Here is a 24,630-nt window from a genome sequence, read left to right as displayed (position 1 = left end):
TTCTATTACGCAACTCCATAATTAGCAATTCAAAGGATGACGAGAGGAGCAAATAGGACCCGATTTAACTTGAGGCTCGATGTGCAGTATGATATAACATGTCTGATCGAGGAAGGCTGTTTATCCCATGCACCAACGGTCGAAGAAGATACACAATAATACTCTATTGCCATAGCTAGGGTACACAGTAGACTACACTTCTCATCTACATGTATGACGATAGGAAAGACTCATAATAGTTTCAAGGCTATTGTTGACCCAAAACAACACACACAATTGCCCTGTATTTTCCACCCAGAATAGAAGTTGCAAGACGCAGACAAACTATACAGTTTGTGTAATACTGCCCTCACCTGGAGTACTTTTTAAAAGGCAAATGGTTGGGAAAATGACAATTTGACAACATTCTTTATGATAAACCACTTATTTTAATTTGAGTGCAAGTTGACCATTCATTTATACAATAGGTTTGCAAATAATTTTAAAAATCTCTTCATAAAAAAACATCTGTAAAATAAGGGGACGCTTTTTCTGTACCAATTTCTGTAACATTATTAGAAAATAGCACTGTTGTAATACTTTAATTATATTTAAAACACATTAGGAAGACATGCAGTATTTAATATAAAGTCAAATCTACAGGATAAGTTTATACAGCTGAGGCCAACCATTGGCCTACATACAAAGTAACATAAAAAAAAAGTAAAAATATATCCATGTTCCTGCCGCAGGTCTTCAACACCATCCGTGAAATAATTATAGTGCATGTAAGCTTTATGTTATGTTTTATTAAATTAATCTAACGTTTCAAATTGTACAATTTAATTTTTACAATACGGTGCCTTATTACTATGCCTGAAAAAACAATTAGTCAGCTTGTATTACTGGCTGTCAGAAAATCAACAGAATACAGTAAAATGCACATCATTGTGTATGGGGAGAATGGAGCTGTTGAATAAGATCTAGGTCTATGTAAAACAGCTAGTAAGCTGACTAGTTGAGGCTACATTTGAGTTTCCTTTAACTAAACCCATCACCGATATATGTAGGCTACATATAGCCATTTCACATTTCCTCTGTACAGTTTCCATACCACTCCATGTATTGTCCCAAAAGCGATAAGGCTAGTACCAGTGGGTACCCATACACACACAAGTTGGAGGGTTTCACCAGTGTCATGTAGTCTAAGAAAGTTCAGTATCTCATTTATTTGGACACCGTGTACTAATGTCAACCATCATCATGATCAACAATCAATACAATACGTACACAATTCTTTCGTCTTCTCAAATAAAAATATGGCAAAGTGTTGAGGGAAGTCTAAAAAGCAGGTACAGAAAGGCCTCTTGGGAATATTCTTGCCTTAGCTAGCGACATAGAGAATGTAGATGTGATGAACAAAAAAGGACATTCTCTGTCAATCTCTGTCCCTTTTGTCATGCCTATCGTAAGTCACAGTGTTGGCACAGGGAAGTAACAAAATGTCCTCTGAAATAGGCCTAAACCACCACCTCTGTTGTTCTCCTCCTGCTTCCCCGTGGGTCATCTTGTCAGGAAGCTCAACGCTGCAGTACAGTAGTACCAGTACCACCATGGTTTCATATCTGAGGGCTTGGACCGATGGGCCTCACATCTAGTCCGTGGCTTCAACAATGACTGGATAGACCAAGGGACCACATCAACAGATTCATAGTCCATGGTCACAGACATACCATGGTTTCAGATACAGCCATCAATAGTGTGCCTTCCGGGAGAGGAACAGGCTTGTTCCAGGAAAATTCATCTTTGTTGATGTTTTCTGTTTTTAATGTTACATTTTTCTTATTTCAGCCATCAATAGTGTGCCTTCCGGGAGAGGAACAGGCTTGTTCCAGGACAAGGGACTAGATATTGCAGTCACCAGGGGGTCTGTGCGTTCCATATTGAAGTCCTGCAAACCCCCGGCTCCGTATTGCATTTTAGTGCTTCTTTTGCAGCCAGAACAGGGAGCACAGCTAAGGCCGATGGAATCTGAGGAGTGAGGATGGAGGAAAGTTATGATGCACACTGGCTAGAAAGATATAGGGCTCCAACTTACAACATTCAACAACAGTTGAGTTTTAGAGAAATCCTGGTTAGTTCTGAGTTCCGGGCCTGGATATAAGTAAATCAAATATTAATCATAAAGTTGGAAGAAATGTTGAAGTGTTCAGCTAAATCTGAGGAGTCATTTTGAATAATTTATAGACATTGGTGTTGTATAGGACACTAACCTGGTATAGATCCTGCTCTCTTCATGAACCTCCATCTCAGAGCTCTTGAACTCATTAAGTTCCTTGCGGATGGCAGCCTAGATAGAAAATAATAGAGGGAAGATGCATCACATAACACCGGAGTCACTGTACTGGCAGCAACAACCTAGAGCAGTTCTACTTTGTAATCCTGTACAGTACAGACAAATAGATCAAGCGATTAGTGCCTAGACTTCAGGCTTTATTCAATGAGAATCAATTGACAAGCAAGCCAGTGTCTGCTCTTCTCTCCAGCTGAGTCAGACATAAACTCCGTAAAAAAATAAAATGTCTCTTTCAGGACCCTGTCTTTCAAAGATCATTCAAAAAAAATTCAAATAACCTCACAGATCTGCATTGTAAAGGGTTTAAACACTGTTTCCCATGCTTGTTCAATGAACCATAAACAATTAATGAACATGCACCTGTGGAACGGTCGTTAAGACACTAACAGCTTACAGATGGTAGGCAATTAAGGTCACAGTTATGAAAACTTAGGACACTAAAAAGGCCTTTCTACTGACCCTGAAAAACACCAAAAGAAAGATGCCCAGGGTCCCTGCTCATCTGCATGAACGTGCCTTAGGCATGCTGCAAGGAGGCATGAGGACTGCAGATGTGGCCAGGGTAATAAATTGCAATGTCCGTACCGTGAGATACCTAAGACAGCGCTACAGGGAGACAGGACAGACAGCTGATCGTCGTCGCAGTGGCAGACCACGTGTAACACCTGCACAGGATCGGTACATCCGGACATCACACCTGCGGGACAGGTACAGGATGGCAACAACAACTGCCCGAGTTACACCAGGAACGCACAATCCCTCCATCAGTGCTCAGACTGTCCGCAATAGGCTGAGAGGCTGGACTGGGGGCTTGTAGGCCTGTTGTAAGGAAGGTCCTCACCAGACATCACCGACAACAACGTCACCTATGGGCACAAACCCACCGTCACTGGACCAGACAGGACTGTCAGAAAGAGCTCTTCAGCGACGAGTCGCGGTTTTGTCTCACCAGGAGTGATGGTCGGATTCGGTTTCATCGTCGAAGGAATGAGCGTTACACCGAGGCCTGTACTCTGGACCGGGATCGATTTGGAGGTGGAGGGTCCGTCATGGTCTGGGGCGGTGTGTCACAGCATCATCGGACTGAGCTTGTTGTCATTGCAGGCAATCTCAACGCTGTGCATTACAGGGAAGACATCCTCCTCCCTCATGTGGTACCCTTGGTGAAGGCTCATCCTGACATGACCCTCCAGCATGACAATGCCACCAGCCATACTGCTTGTTCTGCGCGTGATTTCCTGCAAGACAGGAATGTCAGTGTTCTGCCATGGCCAGCGAAGAGCCCAGATCACGTCTGGGACCTGTTGGATCGGAGGGTGAGGGCTAGGGCCATTTCCCCCCAGAATTCTCACAGCAAGAACTGGCAAATCTGGTGCAGTCCATGAGGAGGAGATGCACTGCAGTACTTAATGCAGCTGGTGGCCACACCAGATACTGACTGTTACTTTTGACCCTCCGTTGTTCAGGGACACATTATTCCATTACTATTAGTCACATGTCTGTGGAACTTGGTCAGTTTGTCTCAGTTGTTGAATCTTTTGTTCATACAAATATTTACACATGTTAAGTTTGCTGAAAATAAACGCAGTTGACAGTAAGAGGACGTTTCTTTTTTTGCTGAGTTTATTTGCGATGGCACACGTATCCAAATCCTGCCTCATATCCAAATCCTGGCACCTCAGAACTGCCATCCAATCATAAATATGAACTTCTCAATATTTTAACTTGCCAATAAAAGTTCTGCAACTTAAAAAAAATAAAACAGCAAATGTTTTAAGACCTCAGTTTTCATCTAAGAAATGGTGACGGATTTTAAACCTCTGAATAGCAGAAAGTATGCTATCATTTCTGTTTCAACCTCTTCTCCTAGCTTCACTGGACCAGGTAATATCCTGGGGACAACTCAGCACAGCCATTAAGAAGCGATTATATTGCATTCTTGGGATTTTTGTTTGACACAGTATGTGTCTGGAATTCAAAACCCTGCTGAAATGATACAATATCTCTCAGTATGAAGAGGTTTAAACCTCAGAAGACTTCCTGGTATAAATAAAGGTACAAAGGTTTAAAAGTGTGTGACAGGCTGTTATTACTATGACTCTATATTACAGTTGAGCACTCTTACCATTTTTTACCAGTCTTTTACAACCTTATTCATCATCTCCAGCACCACCTCAACATATGAAAATAGCTATGTTTATGTTTGTAGTAAAAAAGATGACATCTACCAATTAGTAGACAATTAGTAGTCAATGCATACTCATCGTTGGTCAAAATCACATGATGCACACTGATGATGTCATTGGAAACATCCATCTCCCTCTTTTTTTCACAAAACATAGAAACGCGCCATTTTCACAAGATGTTGAGATGGTGCTGGAGATGATTAATATGAAGTTGAACATTTATGAAAATGCCCCTTAACTGAGTCTCACCTTATCAGAGGGAGTGAGCTTGGTCCAGGGTTTGTCTGCACGGCGGTCGTAATCTTGAGTTGTGGTACACTCTACGTACTCATGGAAACGCAGGATCTTCCTGGCCTGAAGCTCTGCTATGGTGGGCCTCTGGGACAGCTGCCCGGGGGGGGGTAGAAAGAAAACACACTGACTGTCTGGAACTAAAATGCTAAGTTAACACTTTATGGTGATTAGTTACATTTGAGTGTTTTATTTGTATATCTGTGTATGATTGTTTTGTCACCGGAGTGTGTGTATATATGCAGGATAATGTACGGTATCTTTGTGTGTTTTCATTCTGCAGTGTGTGTGTCAGGCTAACCTTTCTGGTTAGTCTGCGTTTGATCTCGCTCCTCTCTGCCCTGATATCAGCTTCGTTCCTGGCTACAATAAGACAAGACATTCCATCAGAGGCAGAACAGAAACACTGCAGTCAGTTAGACACAGAGAGAGAGAGAGCGCGAGCAGGTAGACTGGACCAGGGCCCATATTCACTAAGCGTCTCAGAATAGGAGTGCTGATCTAGAATCCGTTTTTCCTTTCAGATCATAATGAATATGATTATATGGTCAGGGGGGACCTGATACTAGACCAGCACTCAGGTCCCTGAGCTTCTCCTGGCATCTACACAGCACAGGAGTAACAGGAGTTGTTTTAAATCAGTCTTTCCCCTCTCGGGGACAAGGAAGTCCTTTGTCTAATACGCACTCTGCACATTGTGTAGTCCTTTTACAAAGCTGTCTAAGGACAAAGCTTTTAAGTAGTGCTTTCAGAGTAGTCTGAGGACAACCATAAGACATGTGAAAACGTTCCATTTTGGATACCTGAGTGGAAATATGTTTTCGAAAATATAATCTCAAATTCTTAAAGTGTTGGCACTACCGTTTTGGTCCCAATGCTAAACTCAAGAACAAACAAGTGCAATGGTTAAATTACACTGTGAAGCAAGCCATATCTTTTCTTGTATGGAAGTACTTTTACAGACCACTAGAGGGTAGACTGATGTATGGCAGATGTCTACAACACATTGACATCTCACACTGTATTAGATACAGTTTTGGTTACTAGTAAAACCAGAGAGATGCTTGTCTATCTAGACGTAACGGACATTAAAGCAACTGAGGGGAAATGAATGAAGCATGAAGTTGATATTGACTGGAAACATTATAATAAAACCTGACATAAAAATGCAGACCAAAAATATGAGAGAGTTACCTGGAAGGATGTTTCTCTGCTCCAACTCCTCTGCTGTGGGTCTCTGACTCAACCTCCTGATTAGAAACACACAACACACGCCTGTTCAGGATAGGGGAACACAACCCCACAACACACACCAGTCTCTAGATGTAGTTACCTGTTGAGTGTAGTACCGATCTTGTTCCTGAGTGCCTCCCACTGCTCTCTGCTCTGCCGGCCGACTCCGTCCTGTCCTTCTCCTCCCTCCTGCTCCTCTCTCTCCTGCTGTCTCTCCAGCTTCAGGGCCAGGGTGTCCTTCCTCGTCACACGGCTCGCCAAGGCACCTGGGTGGTGCAGACAAAAACAGACAGTTTAACTTGGGGCTATACTTTCGCTCTACATCACATTAGACTACTCATTTGGTTTAGCTTTACCTGCAAGTAGTAAAATGCATACAATGAAGGAAGAAAATCAAAAGATACAGGCTCAAATTAAATTTCCCTTATTGATGTTCACTAATAATGGAAGTGTCTTCCTAATACTATTGTACTTCTTCTGAGATTGAAATCAACACCAGACCCATGTGATATCATCAACCAACTTCAGATCTACTTACTACATTCAACACCAGACCCATGTGATATCATCAACAGACTTCAGATCTACTTACTACATTCAACACCAGACCCATGTGATATCATCAACCAACTTCAGATCTACTTACTACATTCAACACCAGACCCATGTGATATCATCAACCAACTTCAGATCTACTTACTACATTCAACACCAGACCCATGTGATATCATCAACAGACTTCAGATCTACTTACTACATTCAACACCAGACCCATGTGATATCATCAACAGACTTCAGATCTACTTACTACATTCAACACCAGACCCATGTGATATCATCAACAGACTTCAGATCTACTTACTACATTCAACACCAGACCCATGTGATATCATCAACAGACTTCAGATCTACTTACTACATTCAACACCAGACCCATGTGATATCATCAACAGACTTCAGATCTATTTACTACATTCAACACCAGACCCATGTGATATCATCAACCAACTTCAGATCTACTTACTACATTCAACACCAGACCCATGTGATATCATCAACAGACTTCAGATCTACTTACTACATTCAACACCAGACCCATGTGATATCATCAACCAACTTAAGATCTACTTACTACATTCAACACCAGACCCATGTGATATCATCAACAGACTTCAGATCTACTTACTACATTCAACACCAGACCCATGTGATATCATCAACCAACTTCAGATCTACTTACTACATTCAACACCAGACCCATGTGATATCATCAACCAACTTCAGATCTACTTACTACATTCAACACCAGACCCATGTGATATCATCAACAGACTTCAGATCTACTTACTTGGTGGATCTTCGTCCTCGTCTTCATCGTCATCTCTGTAGAGGATGGGTCCGTCAGAGTCCGTCTCCTCATCTTCATCCTCCTCACTGCTGTCTCCGGGCCCCCGGCCCTCTGGAATCACACTGACCCTGGGTTCCCCTATCAGACCCCTTCTGTTCCTGGACTCCAGCTCAGGCTGCCTGGGGGGCTGGGAGGGCAGCATCCGCCTGGGGTGTAGCTTCTCCAACTCCTCCTCCATGTTGAAGTCATCATCCTCAGGTCTGGAGGGATCGAAAGAAAGAGGGACAAATGTCAATAATTGAGTCTGACTCTGTTGAATAGTGTGATCGTGTGTTTGAAGTATGTCTATAATTTTTCTGTTGTCATGATTGGAGACACATTTTTAGCTCAACGTCAATATTGTTCCAGTTGATATTGTGGTTAATAGATATGCTGTGACATTATGGAAGCATGATAAGTTCAGCACTCACAGTCTGAGCAGTTCTATGGTGACGGGTAGAGAGCGTCGGCCTCCAGCCTCAGTGAGGAACTCTGGAGGGGACTCAAACAGCATGGAGTGGGCTCTCTGGGATCCGTCTGGGTTAGCCTGGGCCGGGCTGGGGGAGCACAGGGCCCGCTGGATCAGGATGTGCAGAGGGATGGCTGGGACTGAGGCTGGGGGGTGGCTGGGTGGCTCTGTGGTGGGGCTGGGAGGATCCTTCTGATGGATAGGGAGGGGGACGGAGACAGGGTTGGGGAGAGGTAGGTGGGGGTGGGAGCTAGGAGTGGACATGGGTATATGGGGCAGAGGTCGTGGTGCAGGGTCAGAGGTGGGTAGTTGGAAGCCTACTGCCTTAAGGGTGTCCTGATTGTCATCTTGGTCAGTGCTGGGGGGTACAGAGACAGTAGGTATGGGGACTGGAACAGGGGCAGAACTAGAGGGGAAGGAGGCCTCTGCCTCAGGGGACGGGTCGTCGGAGAGGCGCTTGGTGACGGGGGTCATCCTCTTGGGCGGAGTGGGTGGAGAGCGCCTGGTGGGGGCAGGAAACACGATGACACCACTGCCAGCCTGAGAGAGCTCCGCTACGGAACAAAAAACACACAACAGAATGAATACTGGTCATTTACAAGGACATAACTGAGAGAGAAGGTCAGAGGGAAAGAGGGCATCAAAGCATCACATTCACACTTAAGGAAACTGGTTAAAGGATTATGATGAGTTGTTTAGTTTCATGAAGGCACAATGCATTTTTACCCTGTGGATGGATGGGATATATTTGAAAAAGCATGATGATATCAGGTCTGGATATTAGCAGCATGGCCCATATCTTATCCTATGGTTCAGATGGAAATCATTCCGTGCAGTATTAAAGCCTGAATTTGAAAACAACCTGAAAAGCATTTTATTAGTCTTAATCCATTATTTTTAAGTCATTTCACACGCCTCAGCAGTCTCTCTTGACCTCTCTTTAAAGTCAAAGACGACACAACCAACAAGCTGGGACACACTGCCTGGCAGTTAGCCTAACTTCCATGCATTGTTTTCATTCCAACCAAGTCAAGTTAGTTCAGTCAGTTCAGCCACAACTCAATCTGACATGCAATGAATAAAGTGGGGGACGATCGATCTATGCTGGTGGTGCATCACATCACTTGCTATGGGCAGAACGGGGAACAGTTGTTCCAATGTCATCAGTTCCTGTCAGACTAACCCATCAGACTTGGTGGTGTCATAACACGTGCTGTGGAGCGGTTACAGTTATTCAGTGCTAAGCCCATGGATGGACAGCATCACAGCGTGGCATGGCAGGCTTGTGCCCCTCAGGACAGGGTATCTGAACAGGCTTGTTCAGCTCGTCAGTAGCGGAGGTAGTAGGTGGACAGGGAGAGGTAGAGGCCCAGCTCCCCCTGCCTTCTTCAACTTGTCCAGTAGTGCGGAGGATGGGGACCGTGGACCCTTGAGGCTCTGTTCAATGTGGACGCTGCCAGAGATGAGTGAGGTCAGAGGTCAAGGCCTTCAGCGGACTGGTTGACGGTGCGAGACATTGAATAACTGGCCACTGTTGCCCAGCTAGGCAGATTGTTACCTCAATATCTAACATCTTATTATATCTAATATCTAACCTAAAGACAGGCTTCGGATATAGAAAACTGCCAGGCAGCATGATTGTCTGTTGACAGACTGGTGAGGACGTTGGCCTATTGTATGTATATACTGTGATACATAAACCTGCTCTCTCTTGCAGTGACAGAATGGATGTTTGTATTCTGTGGATCCTGTATGGTTTACGACCAATGACAGGGTTACATAACCATTGACAAACGCCACTCTTGGGATTAGCCAGGAGACATGCACTGTGTGTCAGTGTAGCAGCCAATCAGAATACAGACTCAGAATGCCTATCAGGGAGGAGATCCACATAATGAATACTAACTATCATTTCTGCTGTACACAACTGTCAGCCAGATGCTATTGTAAAATGGAGCAACGTATCTATGAGGACTATGCCTTCAGAATGGCATAGGACTTTTCTAATTGTGTCACAACTAGGGCTGTGGCGGTCACAAAATTCCGTCACCGGGCGATTGTCAAGAAAATAAACTGTCGGTCTCATGGTAATTGACCATTAATTAAAAAACACATTTAGCATCTCCTGGCTTCCACACAGCCTACAAGCCACTGATGTGGACCTTTGGAACATTTACATTTTCAAAAGTCTAATAAAACCATGTAATATAGCCTACAGCTTCACAATAAATCCATTATTTATTTTAGACAGGTCTGAAGAAACATGATATGAAGAAAATGTAGTCCATTTCATAAGAACAGAATATCATACTGAGTTGTACTGATCTGGCTATGCCAAATGGCTGTGGGCTACACTAGTTCATTTAGCAGACAAGATTTGCTTAGAATTCCATGGCATTATTTTATAGTAAGAAGAATACAATTGAACAAAGCTGAATAAAAATAATGGGTATTTTCTCCAAATGATTTGAGGGAGTGCGGACATATGCTGAGCGGTTAACAACTAAATAGGTACTCCTATATGGTTAATTTAGAGTTAATAATGTAACTTTAGTTGTTCTACAAACATTGGGCTGGATTTTTAGATTTTTAATACTTTGTAAGGCTGCATGATGCGACTAATGATGAAAGGCATGAGGTAACTTGAAAGGCATGAGCTCTGCTTTGTTTTTTGTGCAGACTGTTCACACTTCGTCAGTTTCTCGTTCACAATTTGAGAAGCACCTGATAATGCTTTGAATTTCCCGGCAGAATCCTCTTTGTGTGGAAATAATGCACCCTAAAAAAAATCCATGCCTTTTGCAGCCCTTCTCCCTGAGAAGGGCTTCTCCCTGAGAAGGGCTTCTCCCTGATTTGGTCACTTTAGCTGTGACGCAAACCTTATCAAAACATATTGGCCTATGGGCTAGGCTACATGAGGTGTGGACTAGGATTCGAAAAAGTTAAAATAATAAAAAAGGATTTGTTTCTTGCCTTAAGCTGGGCATCATACACAAGTGATAATATCTAACTCACAAGTGATAGGCTAATTTTGTCATCCATCAGACTATTCATGATTTAGTATTAACTTTACATATAAGTGTGAAATCCGTTTTGATTTAGATTGGACCATTATCATGCATCTGTTTTGAAACAGGGGCAGGTGAAAAAATACATGTAATCTCTACACTTAAATAGTGAATGGAGGATGCTTTTCCTGTAGTTCATTTTAATGCCAGCCAGGTAGGCTATACACCTGTTGTAAAGATAAGCAATGTGCTTAATATTAGGAAAGTTGAGAAATAAATACACTAGGCCTAGCCTATAGAAATCGAATGGGATCCTCCTCTTTTTAATAGAGGCCATCACCATTTCTCGCACAATTTCATAGCCTATAGAAATGTTGCGCAACATGAGCTCATGGCATCTCATGAAGTGTTTGATTAGATTTTCATTGATGTCAGAGTGATTAGAGGGATAATAGAGTGCTGAGTACCAGGCCGTTAGCAAGTTTGGTAGGCTACTAATTACCGGTCACCACAACAGCCCTAGTCACAACAACTGTTACTATACAGACTGTTGGAATGGGCTCCAGACCTAGGGCAGCTGGGGCAGAGGATGTGGAAAACTGAGGCAGCCAATCAGAGCCGTGGATGCTCTGGAGTTGCTCCAGGCATGTTGGAGGAGCGCCAGCACAGCATTGTGTGTGTGTATGTGAGAGCGGAGCTTGAATAAACCCGGTAAAGAAAAGCCCTTGCCTGCCCCTCTCTTTGGAGACTGTCTCGCTGTACACAAACTGCAGACTAGGGCCTTTTCTTGTTTGGACATAAGTCTGTCCTCCGCCCTCTCTCCTCTGTGACCGGAATATCGATGAGTGGTCGAGGAACGTGTCAATTCGTTAGGCAAATGGAAGATGGTCCTGCCCTCCTCAATAGCCTTGTTTTGGCGAGGAAGCACAAGTATATTCTACTCAAGTCCTTTACGGAAGAGTTTCGAAATCTGCCACATACCATTGTTTTCTCGAAGGAGAAAATGATGCAAACGTTTAAAAACGATATGCTACTTATCGTTTTATCTATAAAAATGTCTTGCACAACTAACATAAAAACATATCACTTTATACATTTATTTTGGGATCCACCCTTGTAAAAGTAATTAGCCTGATGTGCGTGGAGATCAGTCATTTCATACAAACGCATTTTCTTCCACATTCCCTCTCCTCGATTACCTTTGACTTTTTTCAAAAGGATGTGAGAGAGGATGCAAGAGTTGAGCAAATCCAACTGAGAAAAGGCCTAGGTACTGCATAGAACACTGTGTTTCAGTACACATCGAGACCAACCACTATACTGCAGGAGGACATATTCTGTTGAAACAGCAAAGGACACTTAGAAACACCAGAGTCATTGATTTGGGTTCAAAAAGGTCAAATGTAATTGTAACACTTTACTTGAGTGGTACAGGACTTACCTCATCCATAAACCTACGTAAAACAATGATAACCAGTACATTATGTTGTGAAACAGCAGTACAAACAGGGAGCAGAGGCAGGGTAAACTCACCAAGCAGAGCGGGGTTGCTGTTGCGGTTGGTGAGTTTGGGTGGGGGTACAGGTGGCTGCTTGGCATGGGGGGGTACAGGGGGAGGGGTGGCCGACTCTCCCGGGGTGAAGGATGGGGGTACATGGCTAAACCGCGCAGGGGGGACGGGGCTGGGAGGAGGAGGAGGGTCATCACTGATGACCAGGGAAACAGTCCTGGGTGGCTTGGCCACCGCTATAGCAGAGGAGGTGGAGGAAGTAGAGGAGGAGGAGGAGGAAGGTGGGGTGGAGGTCCGGCCAGGCTCCGTGGAGGAGGTGGTGGTGGGTTGGCCCTTGGGAGGGAGCATGGCCTGTTTGGTAGGAGGCTGAGCTCTCCGGGAGGAGGAGGAGTTAAAGGCGGAGTCAGAGTCTGGGGTGGGGCCAGGAGCGAAGCGGACACCAGTGGACTCTACAGACAGAACATGGAGATCGACAGAGACAAAACACGGAGACAGACAGGAAGTCAGAAGGATAATAAGTGTTTCTATTCCACCTGGTCCTTGGGGCTCAAAGTGCAGCCTCAAAAACACACACTGTTACTGTACAGTGCTGAGCACATAGAACACAGAGCTGAGATAAGCTGCAACTCAACGTTAGACAATAAGCAGCTTTTTAACAGATTAACTAACTAAAGACGGATACTGGTCAAGTCCTCACACCTTTCACAGGGATGAGAACAAGGAGATTTACGAGTTACCGTATATACAACACAGTAGAATGGAAAGAATCTTCTAGACACTCAACTAGCAGACATTGCCTTGCAAAGTGCCCAATAAACTGCTTTAAAATGCTTTTTTCCAATAATAATTGTTGAACTTCAACAACTGAAGAGCAACCTTCAGACGTACAAGTGAGAGGATTTACTTATACATCCCAGGCAGTTTCTTACCTGCTCTTCCGCGGGTTTCCCCTCGTTTGGTCTCCTCAGATGGTATGTACCTGGGCAAGGTGCTTCCACAGTAAGTCTCGGAGGCAGGGCGGACCCTGGTACGGAGGTCCTCTGAGGAGGTCTTCTGGAGACTGGGCCTCAGCTCCATCTCAGAGTGGGGTCTGACCACCGGACGACTCCCTTCTACAGGTCTCAAGATAGTCTCTGGTTTCCCAGCCCTAGGACTCCTTCTCCTATCCTTCTCCTCACCATCGTCCCTGCGATCACGAGCATCTCTCCTTTCACAATCGATTCTCTTGTCATCTTTTATTTCCCAGTCATCCCTCCTCTCTCGATCATCTCTCTTCTCGTCTCTTTTCTCTTTTCCCTCTCTCCGGTCATCTTTTTCTCCCTTCCCATCTCTCTTCTCCTTGTCCTCCTCTCGATTATCTCTGTCCCTCCTTTCCCTATCTTCTCTCCTCTCCCTGTCATCTCTCCTGTCTCTCTTTTCCTTGTTGTCTTTATCATCCCTCCGTTCGCCTCCCTCCCGGTCTCTCTCCTCCCTCTGATCCTTTCTTTCTCTCTCATCACAAGGATCTCTCCTCTCCCCTTTCCCATCCGCTCTCCTCTCCTCTCTCCCATCTCTCCTCTCTCCTTTCCTCTCCTCTTTCCCATCTCTCCTCTCCTCTCGCTTGTCCTCTTTCCCCTCTCTCCGGTGCTTCCCATCCTCAGGAGCAGGTCCTCTCGGTAGTGACCCTCCTTTCCTCCTTTCCCCCGACACGTCAGAGGGCAGTCTGCTCCGTCTCTCCAGATCTATGGCCGATAGCCTGGCGTGCGAGTCTACGTCCAGTGGGGCTCGGTTGGAGCGAGAGGCATCGGAGGGCACCCTGCTCCTGCTCCGGGGGTCATCTGAAGGGACAGTGCCCCGCCGGGGGTCCACTCCCTGGGGCAACCAAGTGGGGTTGAGCCCTGGGCCTGGCTCCCCCCGCGACCCCCTGACCCCTAACTCTGAGACCCGGTCAACGTCCATGGATACTGGCTGGCCATTCTTCACCCCCGGAACTTTGGAGTGGTTCACATCGTTGCTCTCTGTCACACAGAAACACATACTGATAAGGAATCTGAGGTCAGCAAAGATATTCTCGACATCAATATTCTCTAAAATTGTTACCCTACTATAGTTTTGTTACTCGTTGATAAAATATAGGCTACCAGTATCTCTGTAGGTCCTTTGCCTATCAGGGCCCGTATGCACAAAGCATCTCAGAGTCGGAGTGCAGATCTAGGATATTTCCATATAATCATATTCATTATGATCTAAACGGCTAAACCGGTCCTAGATCAGCACTCCTACTCGGAGAGGCTTTGTGGATACAGGCATTGGTCTGCATACCATTCTCTGGAAGTTCTTTCAGCACTCCCCTGTCGATTAGCTCCTGACGAGGTCTCCTTACCGAGATCTTCCTCTCCAACACTGAAAGTAAACAAATGTTTAATTTTCCCGTAACTGAAGTGGCTTGATGAGTAACATTGTCTGAGACCATGAAGACTTGAGCTGACTTAAAATAACAGGTCCTTACAGTTGTACAATCCATACATCAAGGTTACTATTTATAAAGGGTAGGTACCTATTGAGGTTTCCAGAAACGTCTCACTGCTCTTCTTCTTCCTCCACTTCCAGGGCTTGAACATATTGCCGAAGCTGGAGAACTTGCCCTTGCGTTTGGAGGGAGGGGTTTCGCCTGATGAGTTCCCCCCCTCGCTCCCTGTCGTACTATGCTGCAAGTCCACCTCATCATCTAGAGAGGGAGGGAGAGAGGGAGGGGAGTGGCATGATGCTTATTACAAGACATAAGATGAAGGCAAGGGGGATAGAAAATGATAATAGACCTACTGCTGCCCTATTCGTAAAAAGGGATCGATTTTCCTCTATAGACTGGGCCCTAACTAACTCTACAGTATGTCTTCAACAGTAACGTTACAGTATGAACTAGGCCTGAGCTGGTTGGTGCTACATTCAATTGTTATGTTAAAGTACAGCCGTGGCCAAAAGTTTTGAGAATGATACAAATATTAATTTCGACAAAGATTTCTGCTTCAGTGTTTTTAGATAATTTTGTCAGATGTTACTATGGAATACTGAAGTATAATTACAAGCATAAGTGTCAAAGGCTTTTATTGACAATTACATGAAGTTGATGCAAAGTTGATGCAAAGAGTCAATATTTGCAGTGTTGACCCTTCTTTTTCAAGACCTCTGCAATCCGCCCTGGCATGCTGTCAATTAACTTCTGAGCCACATCCTGACTGATTGCAGCACATTCTTGCATCATCAATGCTTGGAGTTTGTCAGAATTTGTGGGGTTTTGTTTGTCCACCTGCCTCTTGAAGATTGACCACAAGTTCAATGGGATTAAGGTCTGGTGAGTTTCCTGGCCATGGACCCAAAATATCAATGTTTTGTTCCCCGAGCCACTTAGTTATCACTTTTTCCTTATGGCAAGGTGCTCCATCATGCTGGAAAAGGCATTGTTCGTCACCAAACTGTTCCTGGATGGTTGGGAGAAGTTGCTCTCGGAGGATGTGTTGGTACCATTCTTTATTCATGGCTGTGTTCTTCGGCAAAATTGTGAGTGAGTCCACTCCCTTGGCTGAGAAGCAACCCCACACATGAATGGTCTCAGGATGCTTTACTGTTGGCATGACACAGAACGGATGGTAGCACTCACCTCGTCTTCTCCGAACAAGCTTTTTTCCGGATGCCCCAACCAATCGGAAAGGGGATTCATCAGAGAAAATGACTTTACCCGAGTCCTCAGCAGTCCAATCCCTGTACCTTTTGCAGAATATCAATCTGTCCCTGATGTTTTTCCTGGAGAGAAGTGGCTTCTTTGCTGCACTTCTTGACACCAGGCCATCCTCCAAAAGTCTTCGCCTCACTGTGCGTGCAGATGCACTCACACCTGCCAGCTGCCCTTCCTGAGCAAGCTCTGTACTGGTGGTGCCCCGATCCCGCAGCCGAATCAACTTTAGGAGACGGTCCTGGCGCTTGCTGGACTTTCTTCGGCGCCCTGAAGCCTTCTTCACAACAATTGAACAGCTCTCTTTGAAGTTCTTGATGATCTGATAAATGGTTGATTTAGGTGCACTCTTACTGGCAGCAATATCCTTGCCTGTGAAGCCCTTTTTGTGCAAAGCAATGATGACGGTACGTGTTTCCTTGCAGGTAACCATGGTTGACATAAGAACAATGATTCCAAGCACCATCCCCCTTTTGAAGCTTTTGTTGTTATTTGAACTCAATCAGCATGACAGAGTGATCTCCAGCCTTGTCCTCGTCAACACACACACACCGGTGTTAACGAGAGAATCACTGACATGATGTCAGCTGGTCTTTTTGTGGCAGGACTGAAATGCAGTGGAAATGTTTTTTGGGGGATTCAGTTCATTTGCATGGCAAAGAGGGACTTTGCAATTAATTGCAATTCATCTGATCACTCTTCATATCATTCTGGAGTATATGCAAATTGCCATCATACAAACTGAGGCAGCAGACTTTGTGAAAATTAATATTTATGTAATTCTCAAAACGTTTTGCAACGACTGTACAGTGTGTTATACTAGACCACAATACAGACTGAGCCAGGCTTAAAGCTGAAGGCTGCTCTGAATTCCACTCTTATTGGCTGCCGAGTTCCTAACATTGAACTGAGACTTCTCCCCACCAGAATGGAAAGACAGAGTGGGATGGTTTCAATACAAACATAAGCCCAACACACTTCCTGTCAAGAGTACAAACATAATTACTACAGAAACTGCAGACAGAGAGCAGAATAAACAAACAAGCAACACATTGGAGAGGATAAGGTTAGTCTCCCAGAAACCATGACTCATAACTGGTCTCCAGCTGATGACATCACATGCTGCTGTAAACCATGCAATAGAGCAAGGAAGACTCATTATGGGCGTGAAATATCCACACATTCTTAGGTGATGAGTCAACCACACATACACACACTTGCTGCACAAGAGGACGGTGCTTAGGATACACAGCATGTTGATGGTTGACTTACTGAGTCACTCCCTAAGGAACAAACCAGGAAGCTTTGAATAGCATGAGATCTATATAAAAACACCAGACATATGTTACAGTCATCGGCCTTATATTGTTGAGGTCACAACAATCCAGTCTATGGGTCACACTTTAGGACAGTGGCAATTTGCATCCTCAATTTCATTCATTCATTCATCCATCCCACTCCTTCCATCTCTCCCTCATCCCCCTGTATTCTGACTCTTACCAGAAAACACCCTGGCATGAGAAAGAGGGATGAAAGGTAAGCGGAGAGCAACAGATCGAATTCACTTGATTGATAATTTTACAGAGACAGACAGACAGAGACAGGTATATTATGCCCCTAAATAGTATGAATAGGTAAACTAATGCTAAAAACAGGTTACCAGTGAAATTCACTGAGGGCAAGGGTGTTTGTTAAACAAATAGATAAATGTTTTAAAAGACTAGTAGAGAGAGGGAGAGAGAGGAAAGAGAAAGAAAGCGGGAGAGCAAAACAGCAAAAAGAGAGGGGTTGGAGACAAGACATGGCAAGTCGTGCGAGACGGGGCTAGGATTCATAAGGGGAAAATTAGAGTGTTGATATCCCTGTGGCAGGCAGGCGCCAGTTCCACAGAAAACAGTTTGAGAGTGAGCGAGACAAGCCAGTCAGTGCCAGCAAAAACAAAACAATTAGAGAATCCCACCAGAACTTTGAGGTCAGTTGTTGTTTTGTCTGTAGCATCTAGCCTGCAGATTATGTCAGACCTAATGCCAATATTCATCTGAAAACATGCATCTAGTATGTATAATATATACTGTAAATACTGTAGTTCCACATCCAGGCCACATGGTAATTGTGCTGGTCTGGAAACAGTGAACACTCAGAGATGCAGTTCCCAGCAATACTGTAGTTCTTCTCAAGGTTAGTCTAAGCTAAATGTAGCAGCAGCAAAGCTCAGGATATTACATTTCATTTGGGTACAGACAGTTCCATACAGGAACAACTGAGGAATCATACATTATCATGGTCACCAGAACTATCAATACTAACTGAACTTCAAAACACCAGCAATCACTATGCCAAGTTACCATAGCTGTTAGCTTAGCTACATTGTATAGTACATTAACTCATTTCGGATTAAGTCTAAGCCTTAGTTTACGTTGCTGTGAATGATTAATCTCATTCAAATGAGTGTTCCTTTTTAAGTCCATTTAAATTCACAACCATGTTGTCAGGTGCATGTATCTCTTTCAGATATAGTCTGTTTGTCCGTTTAGTTCCTATATGGGTCTCGTGTGATCCCCAGTTGACCGCGGAGAGGTCCTAACCTGAACTGTATGGCACTGCAGTGATGCGGGGGACAGGGAGCGGTGGTGGGCGTTGAAGCTTCCCTCTGTCAAACACATTAGCCTCACAGCTGTTCCTGACACTTACTGTATCCTGGACAGACAGACACTAATTGGTGCTGGAAGGGGCTCTGTCTGTGTGGGGCGAGGCGACCTTGTGTTACAATAGAATGCGACAACGTGAGAAGAGAAGGCAGGTATCAGAGTTGGGGAATAAAAGGTGACGGCAGAGTCAAACAACCCTGGACTGACTGACGGTAACCACTGCTCCCCAGGGACTGACATGCCATCAAAGATAAACAGATTGACATCCATCTACAGGCTGAGCACTGTCTTACTGGCATGCAGGCTACATATTTTACAACACACCAATAGTACACACACACAGGTCTTGTTTGAACAGAAATCTGTGACAATATTGTCAAGGTGAATGTACCCATTGTTTCGTGGTGAACATGACAAGCAGAGAGAAGCAGAGAGAGCTGCTAGAGAAGCCTTGGTTTGCTCTAACTCAACCAGCAATCATTCTGAATGGTCCATAAGGTAAAGGACCCATAACAATGACATGACACGCACTGAGTCAACAAAGTCTCCGACAACTGCATTGAGTAGTGTAGCCATGAAGTTCGAATGACATTCTATTACTATGAGCATAGCACGGTGGTGGTATACCATACATGCATGCAGTGGAAGCATGCACAGGAGAGTACTGTACTAAAGAAATACAATTACACTTACAGTGCATCTTGAAAGAATTCAGACTCCTTCACTTTTTTCAGTTTGTTACGTTACAGCCTTATTCTAAAATGTATTTAAAAAAAATTCCCCCCTCAATCTACACACAATACCCCATAATGACAATGCAAAAACAGCTTTTAAGAATAAAACAAAATATTAAATGTACATAAATTCAGACCCCTTAAAGTACTTTGTTGAAGCACCTTTGGCAGCGATTACAGCCTCGACACTCCTTGGGTATGACATTACAAAGCTTGACACACCTGTATTTGGGGAGTTTCTCCCATTCTTCTCTGCAGATCCTCTCAAGCTCTGTCAGGTTGGATGGGCAGTGTCACTGCACAGCTATTTACAGGTCTCTCCAGAGATGGTCGAACGGGTTCAAGTCCGGGCTCTGGCTGGGCCACTAGGACATAAAGACTTGTTCCGAAGCCACTCCTGTTGTTGTCTTGGCTGTGTGCTTAGGGTTGTTGTCCTGTTGGAAGGTGAACCTTCACCCCAGTCTGAGGTCCTGCGCGCTCTGGAGCAGGTTTTCATCAAGGATCTCTCTGTACTTTGCTCTGTGCATCTTTCCTTCGACCCTGACTAGTCTCCCAGTCCCTGCCGCTGAAAAACATCCCCACAGCATGATTCTGCCACCACCTTGCTTTACCGTAGGGATGGTGCCAGGTTTCCTCCAGTTGTGACGCTTGATATTCAGGCCAAAGTGTTCAATCTTGGTTTCATCAGACCAAAGAAACTTGTTTAGGTGTCTTTTGGCAAACTCCAAGCGGACTGTCATGTGCCTTTTACTGAGGAGTGGCTTCCGTCTGACAACTCTACCAAAAAGGCCTGATTGGTGGAGTGCTGCAGAGATGGTTGTCCTTCTGGAAGGTTCTCCCATCTCCACAGAGGAACTCTGTCAGAGTGACCATCGGGTTCTTGTTCACCTCCCTGACCAAGGCCCTTCTCCCCCGATTGCTCAGTTTGACTGGGCGGCCAGCTCTAGGAAGAGCCTTGGTGGTTCCAAACTTCTTCCATTTAAGAATGATGGAGGCCACCGTGTTCTTGAGGGACCTTCAATGCTGCATACATTTTTTTGGTACCCTTCCCCAGATCTGTGCCTTGACACAATCCTGTCTCGAAGCTCTACGGACAATTCCTTCGACCTCATTTCTTGGTTTTTGCTCTGACATGAACTGTCAACTGTGGGACCTTATATAGACAGGCATGTACCTGTCCAAATCATGTCCAATCAATTGAATTTACCACAGGTTGATGCCAATCAAGTTGTAGAAACATCAAGGATGATCAATGGAAACAAGATGCACCTGAGCTCAATTTCGAGTGTCATAGCAAAGGGTCTGAATACTTATGTAAATGTATCTGTTTTTTTTAAATTTGTAATACATTTGCACATATTTCTAAAAACCTGTTTTCGCTTTGTCATTGTGGGGTACTGTGTGTAGATTGATTCGTTTTTTATTTTATACATTTTAGAATAAGGCTGCAACATAACAAAATGTGGAAAAAGGGAAGGGGTCTGAATACTTTCCGAATGTACTGCACTGTATTTGTCACCATGTGTTACAAGTTTATTGTATGTAATAACTACATTACCAAGTCAATCAGTGTAAAGTACGCAATTCCAACTAATACTAGGCCTACACTACATTAACATTCCCCAACGGGCTCCAATATAAAACCCAGTTGTTCAGAAAAAAATAGCTAAACCAAGGCACACAATTTGTTTAGTTATTAAAGAGTTGAATGTACAGTGCACAACAAAACAATGCTAACCTATTAAAGTCCACAACATTACACAGCAAACACTGACTGACCAGACCGTGTCATGTGGTTCACATTTTTACTAAGCAAATAAACCTACGGGGGCTAAGTTAAAGACGGATTAGAAACTCACAATACAAGCCCAATAAACTTGAGCACAAGAAGAAGCAGGATAATATAGAGATGACTTTGTCCACAGAAATTAGCATGCTGCTTTATTCCAACCTGTCTAAGACAATCTCAGATGAGCCACCACCCCCACCTAAACTCAGCATAGTACAGAGACAATTAGGCCTAAATCCAACTGTAATGTGTTCTTCTCACTGACTAGAACTCACAATCCAAGCCTAATAAACTACACTGAGCCACCACACCATCAAGAGACCCCTCCCTGCACAGTTTACTATGGAGCAGTCAAGTTGTCCAAATTCAACAGTCATGTGTTCCGCCCTCTGACAGACACAGAGGCAAAAACAGGTTTCTGTATATTAGAGAGAGGAACGATGGGGGCTTTAGGCTAGGCAAACGGTACAGCACCATAATAAGAGATGGAATCCTGAGACACAGACAACGGCAGATTTTTTGATTTAACTAGGCAAGTCAGTTAAGAACAAATTCTTATTTACAATGACGGCCTACACCGGCCAAACCCTGACGAAGTGGGCCAATTGTGCACCGCCCTATGGGACTGCCAATCACGGCCGGTTGTGATACAGCCTGGTGCCTTGCACTCCCTGTTTTTAATAAAGAATCCCATGTTCCGTTGTAAAAACAGGGGGGAGGGAGAGAGCGAGGGAAAAAGAGGAGTTTAGACAGCAGTGTGGGTCGGTGAGGTTGGTGTATTACACAATCACCACATTCCATCAGCATACATTCCCTCACCTGTCTGTGCCTGCCCATCTCCGCCTCCTCTCTCTCTGTCTCGCTTCCCAACACAAAAACCCCTGCAACACATTTCTTCCATATCCACCTACCCTTTCTGTTCCATGCTAACAAACAGTTCTCTACAAAACATTCAACAAACAAACTCCTCGTCCATAGACAGCAATACAAAAGCAGGTTCTTCCACGCTAAAACAAACAAATAGCGCTTTCCTGAGTCGGCTACTTCAAACTCCTCCTCCAAAAACAAATACAAAAGCTCATGTCCTCAGGTTCTGTACAGGTTCCTGTTCTGTCCTTGGACTCACCAGTGTTGTGTTGAGCAGGTTGCGGTTGGTGTTGCCGGGGCACTGTCTCCGCGTCGCTGGCACTCTGTCCCATGCTACCCCACGCCCTTGTCCCCTCTGGCCCACCGGCCCCTAACTCTCCTGGGGTCCACGGTCGGGAGGGATACAGACAGAGGACAAATAGATCCCCTGCTATGATCCTCGCCAACAAACCCAACCGCCTTAACGCTCCTGTAACCCAAGACTCTCCTACTACCTTGGCTCACGTTGTTCTCTTCCTTCCTCCGTCTATTTCACTGTGTGTTTTGGTCTCGCTCTCTCACACACACTCTCACTCACTCACTCAATTTGCAAAGTCCCTCCTCCCCTGGTCTGTGCAGCTGACTTCATAAATAAGGTACACCAGTTATAAGGCAGTGGCATACCAGGCAGACTCCGAAGCCTGTCATTCCTCATGGCAAAGTTCACAGGAGGCAAAACACTATTTGAGAGAATTCAAATAGTATTTGATCCCAGTTCTCCTGAGGAAAAGTGGTTGGTAACTGGAGGGGAGGTCTCTCCCTCTCTGTAACATGAGAAGTGGTGGAAGGTGAGACGAGTCTAGGTGGAGCGCCGCACCAGGCAGAGAGGATGTGATGTCACTCAGGTGTCGTATTGCACACTCGAAGTCAACCATATAGCCGATAATGTGCATGTGTTGTTTGTACAGAAGGCCAGCTGAATGTTAGAGCTGTTGCTGACAGCTTAATTGAAACACTTTTCTTATTTTATGGATAGATTAGTTTGGATGGACAGTTTGAGGAGAGAACTGTTGAGGAGGAGAGAAGAAACTAGCATAGCAGCTCACCTAAGATGCCCCAACCTCAACACAATGCTAAATCAACACCACCACAATATCTCAGGGCACGCTAAATTCTACACCGAAGCACATATTTCCTCAATAGGTGTTTCTGCTTTCTAAAATGGGCCATTCTTTCACAGTGGGACTATTGGGGGAAGTGAACTGACAAAGGAGCAGGAGATTTCAGTCAATGCTTAATGTGTCAGTCAGTCAGAAATCCCTGTTGAGCATGGAGAACAGCAATCTTCCTTCAGTCCTGTTGTACTGAACTGTATTAGCAGTGAGTGGTGTGGTTACATGTAATCAGTCTGTTTAGAGTGATAGGGGGAGAGGAGAAATAGCTAAGGGGATAAGGTTAGTTAGAGGGATGGAGGTAAGAAGAAGGTATGTCAGAGCGGGATGTGCAACCCCTTCAAGTCCGCAAACACATTCCATTTACTGACAATCTCGTCAAGAGCAGATTTGACAATTGCCAGACCAGTCAGCGTTGCCTGGTTGACTGCGAGGCCAATTTGTGAATAGCTAGGCCTATAGCCTAACAAACTATCGTTCATTTTGAATCACTCCTGGGAAAAAAATCTTGCAGAGATGAATAAATGCCTACACTCAAACTCAGTCTGTGGCAATACATAAAACAGATTAGCCAACCTAAAAATGTGATAAACTGCTATGAAACACAGTCACCCCTGCTGGATGATAGATGTTTTCTCTAAGTAATACCAATAGCAACGTGCAGAAAGTCCATCTCATACTATGATTGGGAGCATGAAGGAATCAACAGTTGCTTCTTCCCCTAGCCTAGCTATAATTGCCTAAGACTAAGTGAATTAGTAGCCTAATTAACCTACGCAGTCACAGAAATGCATTTACTCAACCATTAAAGACTAGCCTACAATAAAAGACAACCAAACTCACATAGCCTGAGTTGAACTGTGTGAATAAAATGGTTTGCGCTAACAGACGTGGCCGTGGCTTGCTATATGAAGCAAGCAGACAGGAAACGAGGCATTCAGTTACTGTTTGATTGAACGTTACATTTGCATTGATGTCAGAGTGATGAGAGGGACAAGAGAGTGCTCAGTACCAGGCAGTTTGCAAGTTTGGTAGACTACTAATGACCATCAGCAGCATCAGAGCTTGGACAAGCCTAGTTACCGTGACAAAACGGTCACGTGGAGTTTGACTGCGGTCGTGACTCGTGACCGCCGTTGTGGCTGTAATACGGTCACCGTAACAGCCCTAGGTCTGATCGTCGGAGACAAGTGTGCCGGTTCCGGTATCTCAGAAACGGACCGCCCTCCTGTGCTTTCAAGCATGAGTGTCTAGGGTTACTGAGAATGGTGCGACAAACAAAAAACATCCAGTCCTGTGGGCGCATACAGTTT

General features: G+C 44.6%; 1 protein-coding gene across 8 annotated transcripts in view; it reads right to left on the bottom strand.

Annotated features, from left to right (window-relative positions):
* Positions 1-1,726: 1,726 nt before the first annotated feature.
* The window catches only part of phactr4a (phosphatase and actin regulator 4a), a 40,330-nt gene continuing 17,426 nt past the window's right edge, over positions 1,727-24,630 (bottom strand). For 6 of the 8 annotated variants that reach the window (XM_071373571.1, XM_071373573.1, XM_071373575.1 and 3 more), the window contains 12 exons: positions 14,956-15,126; positions 14,721-14,801; positions 13,349-14,416; positions 12,443-12,868; positions 7,864-8,455; positions 7,394-7,653; positions 6,146-6,311; positions 6,007-6,062; positions 5,114-5,175; positions 4,771-4,908; positions 2,253-2,329; positions 1,727-2,010 (listed from right to left, as the gene is read on the bottom strand). In XM_071373571.1, the coding sequence (XP_071229672.1) occupies positions 1,995-2,010; positions 2,253-2,329; positions 4,771-4,908; positions 5,114-5,175; positions 6,007-6,062; positions 6,146-6,311; positions 7,394-7,653; positions 7,864-8,455; positions 12,443-12,868; positions 13,349-14,416; positions 14,721-14,801; positions 14,956-15,126 (3,113 nt within the window). In that variant the 3' untranslated portion in view covers positions 1,727-1,994. Of the gene's footprint in view, positions 2,011-2,252; positions 2,330-4,770; positions 4,909-5,113; positions 5,176-6,006; positions 6,063-6,145; positions 6,312-7,393; positions 7,654-7,863; positions 8,456-12,442; positions 12,869-13,348; positions 14,417-14,720; positions 14,802-14,955; positions 15,127-22,425; positions 22,910-24,630 lie in introns of those variants that run through there. The other 2 variants (XM_071373570.1, XM_071373577.1) reach the window with 2 other exon arrangements.

Source organism: Salvelinus alpinus, chromosome 29 (assembly GCF_045679555.1).
Source record: "Salvelinus alpinus chromosome 29, SLU_Salpinus.1, whole genome shotgun sequence".
NCBI lineage: Eukaryota > Metazoa > Chordata > Actinopteri > Salmoniformes > Salmonidae > Salvelinus > Salvelinus alpinus.
The sequence above is the reverse complement of the archived record's forward strand: the minus strand, read 5'-3'. Positions and strand labels throughout refer to the sequence as shown.